The sequence below is a fragment of the Podarcis erhardii genome (assembly GCF_964252035.2).
Source record: "Podarcis erhardii genome assembly, chromosome: 13".
In the NCBI taxonomy this organism is placed as follows: Eukaryota; Metazoa; Chordata; class Lepidosauria; order Squamata; family Lacertidae; genus Podarcis; species Podarcis erhardii.
This window is the reverse complement of record NC_138502.1, coordinates 38,983,568-38,999,541: the sequence shown is the minus strand read 5'-3', so window position 1 is coordinate 38,999,541 and position 15,974 is coordinate 38,983,568. Positions and strand designations below refer to the sequence as shown.

The window sequence follows — 15,974 nt, the reverse complement described above, 5'->3', positions numbered from 1 at the left end:
TTCCAAACCTCAGAGGCAGCCCTGTGTATAATGTATTGCAGTAATCTAACCTAGAGGTTATCAGAGCATAGGCAACATCAGTTAGGCTGCCCTAGAGAAAATGTACTGTACAAAGAGAGAATGGACACATCCAGGAGGAAAAAGGAGGAAGCAATAAGCTACAAAAATCCAAACAAGGGGTTGCTGCAGCAACTGCCAGCACTGACAATTGGCACACAGCATGCAAAAACAGCTTATTCTACTATCTTCATGCTATACGTGGGTGGGGTGAATAATGGACTCTGCCTCTAAGCCTTCTTCCAGTAGCAACGGTTTGTCCCACCTCATGGGAACCAGACACATTTAAAAAGCCATTTCCTGGATGGAATTTAATTTTCAGACAGATACTTAGGACTATCACGCCATAGCAGGACCTTTTAAAGAACAACAAAGGGCCACAGCTTGCTGCTCACATTGAATGAGCTCCAAGGAGCACCTTCCCCAAGATGCATGCACTTGTAACAAGGATTTATTGCCATTCAAAGTTGTTTAACTGCTCCAAAGGTTAATTATTACTCTTTATTACAAGGATCTGTCTAAAGTGACATGGCAAGCAACTGCATGCTATGGTTATGTAGCAACCAACTCAAGATGCTTCACTACTCGTGCTCTTACAAAGGCCACTCGTAAAAGGTTCAACAGCAGCATTAGAAGTCAAGGAAGCAGATTAATTAGTTAGATAATAAGGATGACAAGCATCACCTCTTTTGGAACCAGGAACAGGTCCTACTATTAAGCAACAAATGTTTTTCTTTACCTTGTACTCAGCTATACAGCTGTAAATAAAACTTTTTAAATGTGTTGTAAAGTGCAATATACAAATGTAACACTAGATGGCGATGGTGAGCTATGGCAAATTCAATATATTTTTCAAAACGTTTTCTAACAAAGCATTTTCACAGCGTTTTTTTTAATATGTGTATAGATTCCATCCTTGTTTAGTTTTCCTCTCTAGGTTATGGTAGCAGTGAAACAGGGACTGGATAGCATTTTAGACTAAAAGTCATTATTTAATTAATCAGTTCAATCAACAGAATGACTTAAAATGAGGGACTGGAAACTTGCGGCCCTCCCGATGGCTTGAATCTTCCATTAGTGAGAATGGCCTCTGGTCAGGGATTATGGGAGCTGTAGTCCACAGGTCCCAGGTTTCCCACCTCTGGTTTAAATGTAAGCAAAGAGCTATCTCAGATTTGGCCATGTCACCATTCAGATGTATAAGCTGCTCACGTGGCCACTTCTGAACCCTCCACACAACAATATAACTGAAGGGAAATCATTTTTCTGCATGCTGGGTTTCATTAAAAAAAGTTCCCTCCTACAGCTATATATGCAGAATTCCTTGATGACACAGGTATTTTAACTCAGGAGTAGCAAAAGCCAGGAGGTAAGCAAGATATGTATGAAGAACTTGGAAGACAGCAACACCTAGCTGCTTTGCCTTGTATAGTTGCAGACTTGATTCCATATGCTAAGAGAGTAAGTTGGTCTCTTTGGGATTTGAAGAAGAAAGAGCAGCAAATCCCTTTGGATATGGGGCTCTATTAGCAGGCACCCCAGGGGCACACGTAAAGAAATTGGTAGTCTGTTTTTCAAGGCTGAAAGCAACTTTAAATAGCCATGAATTAGCAGGGGTGGCTTTAGGCCAGTCCTCCTTTGTCTCTTTCAGGGCCCAACCTGTAAAAAATGAAATAGTGTTCTAAGTTTCAGGGCTATATGAAAAGACAAATAAGAACTGTAAAACTATGATGGGAGATGGTTACTGTCTTAATGCCCTCTTACAAGATTCTCACTGTCATCTGGCAGACAACTGCTGGAAACAGAATGAATCCTTGATCTGACCCAACCAGGGCTCTTTTTATATTGTGTTACTATCTTAAAAGGGATGCGGGTGGCGCTGTGGGTTAAACCACAGAGCCTAGGACTTGCCGATCAGAAGATCGATGGTTCGAATCCCCGCAACGGGGTGAGCTCCCGTTGCTAGGTCCCTGCTCCTGCCAACCTAGCAGTTCGAAAGCATGCCAAAGTGCAAGTAGATAAATAGGTACCACTCCGGCGGGAAGGTAAACGGCGTTTCCGTGCGCTGCTCTGGTTCGCCAGAAGCGGCTTAGTCATGCTGGCCACATGACCCGGAAGCTGTACGCCGGCTCCCTCGGCCAATAAAGCAAGATGAGCACTGCAACCCCAGAGTCGGTCACAACTGGACCTAATAGTCAGGGGTCCCTTTACCTTTACCTTTACTATCTTAATACTCCTTAGCTGAAGTGTCATAGGGGCCAACAAGTTATACAGTAATAATAAAGCAATACATTTATTCTATGTGCCCAATTATGGTGCCTATTATAGCGATCCTACATGTTTAAACAACACAAATTTAAGGCAAGGCTTAGTTTCAGGAATATCAATGCTCTTGTTGAGAGGTTTGCAAGGCAGTGATCCAAGGTAACCTGAATGTGTGAAACTCCTAATTGGTTATCAAGGGAGACTAGACAAACAAAGCAAGGGCGTGAACCCGGCATACCAGCAGAATGGAAGTCTCTGTGCCATTAACTCTTTCTATTGCATCTCAGCTTCATTAACTTTGCTCAGAGCTCCAAAAGCTTGGACTCTGATTCATGCATAGCAAGAATTTCATAGATTCAGGTAGGTAGCTGTGTTGGTCTGGTGCAGTCGGAATAAATTAAAAAATTAAAAAATTGTCCAGTAGCACCGTAGAGACCAACTAAATTTGTTCTGTGTACAGTATAAGCTTTCGTGTGCATGCACACTTCTTCATAGTGGAACCAATGTGAGCAAAGGGGTTGCATGCAGAAGTACATTAACAGAGAATGTATACAGTGCTAGTTTCACACATACAGCAATCAAATACTGCTACATGCCAAGGATGTCACAATCACAAAAAGCCTCCCAGTGAAGGATGATGCTACCTTTCTGATAGGAAGAAAATCCCCTAGAAGAGAATCATCCATGACTCAACATTATGGTATCCAATGAGGCACAGTTACTATGGATGCCTTGTAATATATCCCTAACATGAATGCGAGTCAAATAGTTTCACATGCAAGGCATTTATGTTAGATAGATTCTAAAATACCTGTTAGGCATTTCTTAAGTTATCTGGAAACAAGGCTGCTATTTATTGTAGGCGTCTTAGCCTGTCATCAGCTGGGGGGGGGGGGAATCCTACATCAATTTATTACTCTTCTTTAAAACCCTGGAATTAATTGGGGGGGGGAGACACATGACAGGTGTCAATTCTCCTTTGCAGCACCACAAACCCCACCACAATATAATAAATAAATTGGGGGGGGGGGAGAAGAGTATGAAAGAGTTGTGGCTGCAAACACCCCATTCCGTCCTTGCCCCTTTTAGCGACGTTTTCAGATCACTTCCGGGTTTGGCGTGGTGCATGTGTGAGAAGTTTGCGCACATATCAGAAGCACCTAAAACGGTCACTGCCTGTAAATAATAAACAGGGCATTATTGGCGGGGTAGGGAGAGAAGTAAATTTTCTGCCCCCAAGCACAATGGTCATGTCAACGTAATTCCCAGTATGAGCTGTCTCCTCATAGATGCCAGAGCACTATAGGCTTCCGATACTGTAGGAATAATTTGATTGTCTAACCTCCGCTACTTGACTGGAGTCCAGATTTGGCCAGTGAATTTGAGGGAAAGGGAAGGAGTGGAGAAGAGAGATGCTTTACTGAAGCTCAACACTGCCTATAACAGTTATGAGAGCAGATTAAAACGCAATATGAAAATGTGGAAGAGATTCAGATTAGCCAACCACGCGAGAGGCCAAACAAAACATACCGCTTGAAACGCTTTCTAAAAGCCAATAAGGAGAGTGTGCTGAAGTTATGAGGGGTTGGAGAGCTGATGTAAAGGTCCTCTTTCTATCTGAAACAGTTCTTACCTCATGGCACCAGACAAGGAGAGCAAGGGAGGGATCGCCCCACCTAAGCTTTCATTTCTTTAAAAAAAGAGTAGGTTCTAGAATTTGTAGAATCCAAGATATGAGGGGAAACATACAAACACACCATTTTCTTCTTTTTGTGCAAGAGAGAACTTAGCCTATTTCAGTGTTTTACTTTGCTGCTATACAACTAGATGACCAAAGCTGTCATAGGGTTGATAGAGGAAGAGTTGGTTGCAGAGGTATAACCCACCCATCTGACTGGGCTGCTCTAGCCACTCTGGGCGGCTTCCAGCACATATAAAAACATAGTAAAACACAAAAACTTTAAAAGCTTCCCTACACAGGGCTGCCTTCAGATGTTTCCTAAATGTTATATAATTACTCATTTCCTTAACATCTGATGGAAGGGCATTCCACAGAATGGGCGCCACTACCCAAAAGGCCCTCTGAAAACCTCTAAAGATTAGCACCAGCATAAGGAAACTCACAGTGGCATTTGGCATTTTCTGAAGTTTCCATGTTGCCTTCAAGGATAGGCCCACATAGAGTGATATAGTAGTCAATGACAAAGATTTAAAATGCAGAAGTCAACGTGGCAAGACATTCCTCTAAAGGAATAGAGGATGATAAATCACACTGCCGAACACAACAGGAACGTCTTTATAAAAAAGTAGGGTTGGACAGGACTCCCAAACTCTGCATCTATTCTGACAGAGAATCCTGGCCCCAATCACGCAGAAGCAGCAAATTTTTGTCTAGATACAACTTTAGATTGTTTGTGCTCGTTCATCTGATTACTGACTTCAATGCTCATCATGTAGCATTAATTCTAAGCTGATCAACATGCAAATGTGGATATACATGACAAGTGCATGCAGAAAGTTCATTTTGATAGGAAAATGCAGGGTTTTATTTCAGTCAAGGTGTGTAGAGGAACCATTACTAGCTATTGTTACAATCATATGGTCTAATGTCATGGTCCCTAGACCGCAGAGGGTCCACAGCACCATTTACATAACAAAAACTACCATACAGATCAAAGTAGGGGGTCCATGGCTTGGCTTTTGAAAAACAGGGAGTCTGATCTACTTCGCTAATTGGGAACCATTGGTCTAGTGGATATACTACTAGCCTAGGAAACGGGCATTATTTTTTCACAGGGGTTTATAGAAGATGTGTGGCTAAAGAAAGGTAGGGCTCTCTGATCTCCACACCATCTCCTTTCGGTCAGATTCCTATCCAGCATTGTTACAGGAAGTTATGAGACAAAAGTAAGCACAGCACACTCGCAAACGAGTCTGTTTGGTTTACCCTGTAAAATGAGACCTGCTTTCACACTCTTCTTTTTCTAGCATATAGTCCACAAATTGTTTGTCTAACCAGAAAGCCAATTTTAGGAAGTCTCCCTGCCTTATTTGCTCATGCTTTTGCAAAAGGAGTAATATGTTTGGAATTACAAGGGGATATGGGGACATTCTTGTGGTGAGTTTGGTTTTTCATTGGCAATAATAATAATAATGTGAATTCCCTTCCTGCTACAGAAACCTCTCCCGTCACCAGCACAAAGCAGCATTCAGAAAGCTTAACATCTACCACTCCAAGGGCAAGTTAAAAGGATATCAGCACCGCATATATTTTCTCACTAGTAATACAGCTGGTCATCAAAAGTAGCATTTACTTCCTAAATGTTTTTAGATGCAAACAGAAGGAAAATATTTTCATCTACAATAAGATATGGAGAAAAATAAAAGCACTACAGTGTGCAGTTTCAGACTCCCATGCTCTGTGCCCTTCATAAAGAAGTGATTGCAGCACAATTTATAGCCAAATCTTAAATTTTAAACATTCAGTTCCAAATATTTTTTTCTAGCTTTAGTATTAAGATGATTGCACATATGCTTTACTAGGGTATATTTAGAGTTCTTGAACACATTGTCCCAGAAGCCAGTGGGGAATCAGTATTGTGGTAGAAATTAACTCTGAGTGACAAGTTCTGAAAAAATAACTTTTCAGCTATTGTTTTAAAAACATTTTGCTTCCATTGAACCAGTGGCAACAGCAGAGCCACTTATGACAGCTGCTGGTAACCATTTTCTATTTCCCCAAATGCTGCAGTCATAGTATTGAACATTTAAATTGACATCCATGAACAAATTGTGACTGATGAGAAAAAGTTATGTGAGAATTCTACTTGTGATTCCAAGTCATCACTGGACATTGCAGCTATTGTGATGAACGTATAAGTGTGAACCAGCCCTAAGGTAGGAATTTAAACCCAAAGAAACGAGCACTTCTTTAAAGAATTTAAGATTTCCAGAATGGTTGGTTGTGCTTAATGAAGATGAGTAAATATCTTGCAAGGGCCTTTAGATTGGGATACTAAGCTCAACACTTAGGAAAAAGTATAAGATCCCTAAAACCATGCTCAGCAAAATGTAAGCCTAAAGCGGCAGCTCTCTAAGCCAGAAGCTTTCCTTTTAGGAATCATTGGGGATGAGATCCCCAAAGATTTGAAGAAATTATTCATGTTCGCCACCACGGCAGCGAGAGTATTGATAGCACAAAATTGGAAACGAGACCAAATTCCAACGAAGAGGGAGTGGCAAGTGAAGCTGGTGGAATTCGCAGAGATGGACAAGTTGACAGGGCAATTAAGAGACCAAGAGTACCAAAACTTTAACAACAATTGGAGTAATTAAAAAAAAAATCTGAAAGATTACTGCGTTGATTTAAAAATCTTGACTGGGAGAGAATAACTCTTGTAAAGATAACTAGTAGAAACTGTGGAAAAGATGGTAAACAGATTAGATACAACTTGGATGGCGTACAACATAGAATTCTATGGACCCAAGTAAGAGGTGGAAGGAAGTCCGGTGCAAACAATGTAAAAACACAATGAGTAGATAAGTAACATAGTTTTTATTTTCCTTTTCTTGTTTACACACACATGTTCGATGGTGTAATGTTGAGAGATCTCAAATGTTTATTGTATGTGTTGACGTGTATGAAAAGGATGGCTGTAAATCAATTGAAAAACCAAAAAATATGTTCAAAAAATAAATAAAGCAGCAGCTCTCTTCACTGAGAAGGCACTGAAGGCAGGGTTCAAATCCTCACTCACCCATGAAACTCACTGAGTGACCTTGGACCAGTCACTATCTCTTAGTCTAACCTACCTCACAGGGTTGTTGTGAGGGTGAAATGGGGAAGAGAAGCATGTGCACCACCTTGAGATCCTTGGCAGAGAATGGTGGTATATAAATGTAATAAATAAACAACAAATAAACCAGCAGTTACCCCTAAGAAATGAGGGGCTTCTGCCAAGGGGCATAAAATTCACCCAGATCCTGGATAGAGGAAAGGAAGACACTGCCTGCTTCAAGAATTTTGTGCTCCTCTCGTCATTGCTCCAGGAACTTCAGATTTGAAAACCACTTAATTATAGAATAGGATCAAGAGACGATGAACAGAGTAAACTGGGATGCCCTACATTGTAGAGGGCAAAATTTTTGTTGCTAAGTAGAATGTTGAAATCTAAGGTGCTCCAAGATGACACTCTAAACACATTTTGGGGGGGGAATGGATATAATTCCCCACACTTCTCTTAAACCACCAGAACTCAGGTCATCCAATGAAGATGACCGGCAGGAAATTGAAGTGAGAGGATGGGGGGAAGTATTCCTTCACAGAATGTATAATTTATGGAACTCGCCATCACAGAAGAATGGAGAATAAGTCTATCAATAGCTGCTAGTCATGACAACTATATACTACCTCCTGTTTGAGAGCGCACTAAATACTAGTTGCCAGCAAGTGACAGGAAAGGGCTATTGACCATGTCTTACTTATGGGCTTCTCAGAGGGGCCACTACAGGAAGCAGAATGTTGGACTGGATGCACCATGGTCCAATCTGACTTTGACACAGTAAGATCCTAGAACAGATTTTAAAGGAGTCCATTTGTAAGATTCTTGATAACAATGTAGTCATTAATAGAAGCTGGGACAATCTTATTCTGGCTTCTACTAAAGAACACTCTATCAGACAACTCCCGTTTCTTCTTTATTCTAATTGTAGAGCTTGGTGAATTGTGGGAATTCTGTGGATGTAATTAATCTAGATTTCATCAAATCATCTGACAAAGTCCTTAATCATATTTTGGTTAGCAAATTGGTTAAATGCAGGCTAGGCAAGAACACTGTCAGCTGGATTAACAGCTAATTGAAAAACTGTACTCAAGAGTGGAGTAGGGCTTTGCTCCGAGCCCCATATACTTCTTTTTTAAAAAAAATAATATTTATTAAAGATTTTCAAATATAACAAAAAAAGAAAAACATCCAAATTTAAAACCTTATTTTCAATGGCATCTTTCCAGGACTTCCCCTCCCCTCCCCCTCTTGTATTCCAATTCTTTCAAATAAATTCAACAAATTCTTACCCCAAGTTTTAAAATTATTATCATTGTCCCAATTTCAAAATATTTTCCCATCCCCTAAAATCAACCTGTTCCCTTCCACGAGTTCCCCTCTTTAGTATGCAATACAGATTAGAATAAAAAAAAAGATAGAAAAAAGAATAAAATGTAATTTAACACCCTTTGGATTCCAAATTTCCCTCCCCCCTTTCCCGGTTGCGTTCCCAATGTCCATCAATGTCTACTGTCATCCTGGAGCTCCCACATCTAAGCCATAATCTTTCACCAGTCCACTTTGCCGTCTTTTTAATAGTCTTTGCCGTCTTTTGGTCATCTTTAGTTTCGAATGGAAGGAGTCTGTCTCAAAAAGGTCCATTTTTTCCATCCAGATCTTTGTATTTAAGAGTAAAAACTCCAATTTTATTTCTTTAGACCTTTCAGATCTGGATGTCCCAAATGTTCCCACTTCCAACTTTGTCCAGTTCTTGTTATTCTTGTTGTTCTTGTTGATCTCTCTCCTCCTTTTTTTTTTCCCCTGCTCTCCTGCACAAATGTTCTAATTCCAAAAGCTTCTAATTCCTCTGCAGAGGCTTTGTTATTCAGGAACGAAACATTACGTCAAGTCCCTTCCATTCTTCAATAGATAAATCTATTGTCTCCTTTAGTGTATAGACCTCTGTAGACAAAATAGTGTTCCATTTCTGCAGTTTCCCAGGAGATAAAAAGTCCTATTCAAATTCCATGCCAGCAATACTTGTAGTGTCCCACAGCTCCTCTAGAGGGATTATAGTAACTCAGTTTCCTTCCCGATCACACCCAACAGTCAAAGTAACTTATTATTCCTTGTTTTAAACAATTTATATCCAATTTGTAACAAATGTAACCAGCAAAGTCCTCGTAACAAAGTTCTCTTTTTGTTCTTCCGCTTTGACAGCTCCTTTGACAGCTGTCAAAACCTCTATTTCTCCTCTCCCGGCGCTCTCACGGCTCGCTCCCGGGGTTTCGGGGGGGGGTTGCATTTTAATTCACATTCCACTTTTCTCCTCCAGCCCAGTCTTGTAATTTTCCATCGCGAAATTAATGACTTTATCAAAATAAGGTTGCACTCGATCTTAGTTGTCAAATCCTTTGCTTTAACTCCTCTACAACAGGGGGGAGGCTGACTTCCTTTTTGCACCTCCCCCGCTCGCTCCAAATTTTAAAAAAAAAATTTCCCCCTTTTTAATCGAATGGCATGCGGCTTCGCTCGGCAGGGAAAGCGGAGGACTCACAGCACCACCTTCGCGGGTCGGGGGGGCGCAAACGGTGCCTGCCGAGTCACCATGCCCATGGGTTTCAGCGCCCATGGTTTTTGAGGGTCCCCGCGTCGCCGGCGCGGTAGAACCCAACCCCTGCCGAGCAGGCTCCCTCCGGAGCTCGGAGGGAGTCTGCCATTCGGCGATGGCGCCAACCCGGAAGTCCTCCCGAGCCCCATATACTTCAACAACATTTTCATTAATGACTTAGATGAAGGAGCAGAAGGGATCCTTATCTAGTTTGGCAAGGACAAATAACTGAGTGGGATACAAAGTTCTGCATCTGAGAAGGGGCGTGTGTGCACAGATATAGGATGGGAGATGCTCAACTTGGCAGCAGTACATGTGAAAATGATCTCAGGATTGTAGCTAATCACAAGATACCAATGAGTCAACAGTGTGAGGCAGCTGCAAACAAGGCTAGGGAAATTTTAGGCTGCAGGAGAGTCATACACTTCAACTCAAAAAGCAGTAGTTCAATTTTATGCCTAAGTCTTACTTCATCAGGAGTACTGTGCCATGTTCTGGGCTGTTGCACTTAAAGGAGGAAATAGATAGTCCAGTATTGGTTCAGAGGAAGGGAAGAGAAAACAAGCCCTATGAGGAAAAGTTAAAGCAGGACAGTTGGTTACAGTGTGGTGCTGATAATGCCAAGGTTAAAGGTTCAATCCCCGTATGGAACAGCATTGCAGGGGGTTGGACTAGATGGTCCTCAGGGTCCCTTCCAACTCTACAGTTCTATGATTCTATGAATCTGTGGTCCTCTAGATATCGTTGAATTCCAACTCCCATCAACCTCAGTCAGCATGACCAATGGCCAGGGGTGATGGGATATGGGATCCAGAAATATCTGCAATACTATAAGTTCCCCAATCCTGGACTAAAAGAAGTGGGAATGCTTATCTTGGCCATGTATGGGGTAGGATGTGGGAGATGACAGCACACTTCAATTACCTAAACAGCTGTCACTAAAGAAAAGAACAAAGACTTGCTACCTGCTGCTTCAAAGGGCAGGATTAGATCTAATGGGTTTAAGTTACAGGAGGGTAGATTTTGATTCAACATTAGGAAAATCTCCTTAACGATAATATCAATTTTGACAATGGAATTAAAGACTTGGGGTGGAGTTCTCCTTTGCTGAAGATCTTCAAGCAGACTCTGGAAAGCCATTAATTAATTGAGGCAACGAGAGGTTCCTATATGGCTCCTTCTAGGTCTATGGTGACTTCCAAAAATTATCCCATCCAGGAACTGACCTAGCCCAGATTTTCAAGGAACTTCCATTAGGCAACTCTAGATAGTTCTCTTGCTTCTGGAAGAACAGGCAGGACTACTCTTGTGATCCTGAAAACACTTCTGGAAGCAGTGGATTTTCAAGAGAGATTTGGAACACAAAGAGGACAACTAATCCAGCGTATAGGAGAAAGAATGTCAGATCGCACAAGGGGAGAGAGACTTCAGTAGGAGACCATAAATCCTGTTCATCAGCTATGTCTTTCAAACCAAATTGCACAATTTATCCCTAGATGAATTAGGGCTTATGCTAACGTGCTAGGCATATTTACTTAAAAATAAACTGAACTGAAACCAATTGACCAAAGTTCCATAAAGATATGTCCAGGATCAGCATGCCTGTTTTCATGAAATATAAACTTCGCCAACCCAGAAATGCTCATATGTGCCAAATGTGTTTAAATATAGTGACATGTCTACAGCCACAGACCACACACCCGCCCAGAGAAATGGAATACCATTTTGCCACGAAACCAACAAAAATAGGCACTGACCAGCTGCTGCAACTGAGCTAAACATCTAGAAGAGGAGATGCCTGTTTCACTGCAAGAAAGCTAGATGCAACTTATTTGCAATGAAGGAAGAGAATATTTGCAAAAAGTTTTGATACTCCACTTAGCAAGCCTAAGCATACTTATTTGAAAATAAGTCCCATTCAAATAAATGGAAGGGTTCAAACAAGCACTCTCAAGATCATAAACATAAATGCTACTTTCTGAATGATGGTGAGGGGAGAGAAGACTGAAAAATTTACCTTATTCTCTCCCCCGCCTCCTTTCAAATTATTTTCCCTGTTCTGCCTTCAAGAATTTCAGCCATTATTCTGTTCCTTGAAAGAGCTGTTTGCCAGGGCATAGTGATTATGAAATAGCCGCAGGGCAGGTGTTTCATGATCACATTGCCAACACATGGCAGCCCTGGAGGGAATTAGCAATTAACCATTGTATTCAATTCTGCTTTTTCTAAGAAGCAATTATAGTTCAGTTTTTAAACATATATTTTACATTACTGAAAAGCAAGATGTGCCAGGTAACCCAACTCAGCTACCATTTTCGCTGGATGAAGATTCTGGACAGGATGGCAAAATACTCTCAGACTTTAGCCACAACTGCTGTGAGCAACACAGATCAGAAAGAGATACTCAGTCTCTCCCTCTCTGTTCACTTGCTGGAGCTGCCAAAACAATGGCTGGTATTTTGTTTTATTTTTACAGGCTGCTACGCAGTCCTGGTTGGGTAATATGGGGACAGAGGGATACCTAAGACAGGCATTCCCAACCTGCGGCCCTCCAGCTGTTTTGGCTTACAACTCCCATGATCCCTAGCTAACAGGACTAGTGGTCAGGGGTGATGGGAATTGTAGTCATAAATATCTGGAGGGCCGAAGGTTGGGGATGCCTGACCTAAGAGCAGCTTTTCTGATTATGAAACATTTTGTGGTCTGGATTTCATAGGGTTAGGAATGTGGGCACGGTGATGATGGCAGGATCCCTGACTAACACCACCTTACCAATGCTATGATTAAGACGCATTACAAACATGCCATTCAAATCACAGTGCTTACTGATGAACGTTGAAATAGTGGTGATAAAAATCTCTCTATGCTCTCCTTTGGGAGGGGATCTACCCTGAAAGTCAGGGAAAGGTCAAAATACTTAGATAATTAAAATGAAATGGCTTTCGGATATTTCAAGCAGTTACTTCAGTTTTGCTGTTGAGGATTGATATTGAGCATGAGGCAGGATGTCAGCCTAGGTAGACCATTAATTTGACCTAGCAGGACCATACATGTACAATACAAAGCACAAGGGGGCAACCTACAGCTCAAGGGTCACCTACAGTCCTCCACCACTTTCAGTGTGGTCTACCAAGCCCTAAATACAGTGGTACCTCGGGTTAAGTACTTAATTCGTTCCAGGGGTCCGTTCTTAACCTGAAGCACCACTTTAGCTAATGGGGCCTCCTGGTGCCGCTGCGTCGCCAGAGCACGATTTCTCTTCTCATCCTGAAGCAAAGTTCTTAACCCGAGGTAATATTTCTGGGTTAGCGGAGTCTGTAACCTGAAGCGTATGTAAACTGAAGCGTATGTACCCCAAGGCACCACTGTAATGAATGGATAGAAGAATAAAAGTGAGAGAAGGGTACTGTGAACAGGTGTGAGAGAGAATGAGTGAATGAATGAGTGAGTGTGGAAAGGGAGAGAATGAATGCATGGGTGAACAAATTAAGGGAAGAGGCAGACAGACAAACTCTTCCACCCACTTTTTGCTTCAGACCTCCCCACACACCCCATCACAGGTAGGTGGTCCACAGCTACCTTCCCCCAAAAGAATATGGTCTCCGACTCATCCACCGAACAAAACCATTGATGTATGATTCTATGAAAACTAACACCCTCCTTATGGCCACAACTGGCAATAAGATGCTGCGGAGCTCCTATTTAAGTGACTGGATTTGAAAAAAACCAAAAACCACAGAATCATTATCAGGATAAGATTAAAAGAGCCTATCCAGAGAAGGAAACTTTTGCAACCAGGTGCACTTCAGGCAGCGACCAGGAAAACGGAGTTGCCAACCAACCAGGAAATAATCCGCTCTGAATCTTGCCTCTTCCCACGAACTCAGCCCATATGGCCCAGAGGCAACCCGCCCTCTCTTTCGCTCTCGGTCTTTAGCCACCCCACGCGCACCGGGGAGCCGCAGCAACGCCCGGGCGGTTTTCCGGGGCAGCGAGGGCTCGCAAGGATGTAAAAAAAGAGCTCCAGGTACGCGCGCGAGAGAGAAACGCTCGCTGCTAATGGACCGCTCGAGAGCGCTGAGTTCGAATCCCGCGCAAAAGCCGCGACCCTTAGCACCTGCCTGTTTCCCCGTTCCCGTCTCAACCCACCAATCAGAGAGAGCTCTGCTCCTGCCCCCCTCCCTCGGAAATTCGATGGGGAGGGGCGCCGGGAGAGAGAGAGAGAGAGAGGGACCCGCGACGCCCCGCCCACTCCCCCCACTCCTTTCTTTTTACCTCAGCCGAAGGTTGGCCATGAACTCGGGCATGGAGACGGCGTCGAGCAGCACGAAGTCCGCCTTGCCGAACTCGAGGCTCTCCTGCTCTGCCATGGCGCTGCGAGGGGGCGAAGGGACCCGGCGGACGGAGCGGCAAAGCCCACACGGCGGGCGAAGGCGAAGGGAAGAAGGACGGGCGGGCGGGCGCGCCGGAGCCGGGCAGAAAAGCGCAGCCGACCGGCCGAGGGAGTCGACTCGAGGAGGCCACGCCCCCTTCACCTGAGAGGCCACTCGAGACTGGAGGCGCGCGCGTCACGCCCGAGTTGGGCGGGGCTGCGGGAGGGGAGAAGCCACGCCCACTCTTGGATGCCTGCCGCTCCTCTCCCCTCTCGCTCTATGAAAGCTTTACTTGCAGGGCCACCTGGCGGCTCGCTCCGAAGGGCGCGCTTGCATACGACGTGACGTTCAAACGTCGTGTCTCGATGTAATAATAATAATAATTTATTATTTATACCCCGCCCATCTGGCTGGGTCCCTCCCCCCAGACACTCTGGGCGGCTTCCAGTAGAACACTAAAATACAATAACCTATTAAACATTAAAAACTTCCCTGAACAGGGCTGCCTTTAGATGTCTTCTAAAAGTTTGGTAGTTATTTTTCTCTTTGACATCTGGTGGGAGGGCGTTCCACAGGGCGGGCGCCACTACCGAGAAGGCCCTCTGCCTGGTTCCCTGTAACTTGGCTTCTCGCAATGAGGGAACCGCCAGAAGGCCCTCGGTGCTGGACCTCAGCGTCCGGGTAGGACGATGGGGGTGGAAACGCTCCTTCAGGTATACTGGACCGAGGCTGTTTAGGGCTTTAAAGGTCAGCACCAACACTTTGAATTGTGCTCAGAAACATACTGGGAGCCAATGTAGGTCTTTCAAGACCGGTGTTATATGGTATCGGCGGCTGCTCCCAGTCACCAGTCCAGCTGCTGCATTCTGGATTAATTGTAGTTTCCAGGTCACCTTCAAAGGTAGCCCCACATAGAGCACTTTGCAGTAGTCCAAGCGGGAGGTAATCAGAGCATGCACCACTCTGGCGAGACAGTCCGCAGACAGGTAGGGTCTCAGCCTGCGTACCAGATGGAGTTGATAAACAGCTGCCCTGGACACAGAATTGACCTGCGCCTCCATGAACAGCTGTGAGTCCAGAATGACTCCCAGGCTGCGCACCTGGTTCCTTAGGGGCACAGTTACCCCATTCAGGACCAGGGAGTCTTCCACACCTGCCCACCTCCTGTCCCCCCAAAACAGTACTTCTGTCCTGTCAGGATTCAACCTCAATCTGTTAGCCACCATCCATCCTCCAACTGCCTCCAGACACTCACACAGGACCTTCACCGCCTTCACTGGTTCCGATTTGAAAGAGAGGAAGAGCTGGGTATCATCCGGATATTGATGAACACCCAGTCCAAACCCCTGATGATCTCTCCCAGCGGCTGCATATACTGTAGATGTTGAAAAGCATGGGGGAGAGGACAGAACCCTGAGGCACCCCACAAGTGAGAGCCCAGGGGTCTGAACTCTCATCCCCCCCCCCACTTTCTAAACATGGCCCAGGAGGAAGGAGGGGAACCACTGTATAACAGTGCCCCCCGCTCCCAGCCCCTCTAGACGGTCCAGAAGGATGTTATGGTCAATGGTGTCAAAAGCCGCTGAGAGATCCAGCAGAACTAGGAAACAGCTCTCACCTTTGTCCCTAGCCCGCTGGAGATCATCGACCAGTGCGACCAAGGCAGTTTCAGTCCCACGATGAGGCCTGAATCCTGACTGGAAGGGATCTAATTGGTCCGCTTCTTCCAGGCATGGGTAGCTTAGAACGCTTGTAGCCCACCTTTCCTCTCAAGGCGCTCCAGGCGAGGTGCGTGGTTTTTCTTCCCTTTTCCTCTTTTATCTCCACAACCATCTTGTGAGGTAGGCTAAACCCACAGAGAGTGGCTCCAATGGGTTTCTTTTAAAAAAATTGATTTTCAATTTG

At 44.0% G+C, this 15,974-nt stretch overlaps 1 protein-coding gene across 2 annotated transcripts in view; it reads right to left on the bottom strand.

The window, feature by feature from the left end:
• The window catches only part of MYO1D (myosin ID), a 175,922-nt gene extending 161,669 nt beyond the window's left edge, over positions 1-14,253 (bottom strand). The window contains exon 1 of one of the 2 annotated variants that reach the window (XR_014150687.1): positions 13,972-14,253. Coding sequence is in view for 1 of the 2 variants with exons in the window: in XM_081837683.1 (XP_081693809.1) it covers positions 13,972-14,066 (95 nt within the window). In the remaining variant the exon portion in view is untranslated. The remainder of the gene's footprint in view (positions 1-13,971) is intronic. The other variant, XM_081837683.1, reaches the window with a different exon arrangement.
• Positions 14,254-15,974: the final 1,721 nt, after the last annotated feature.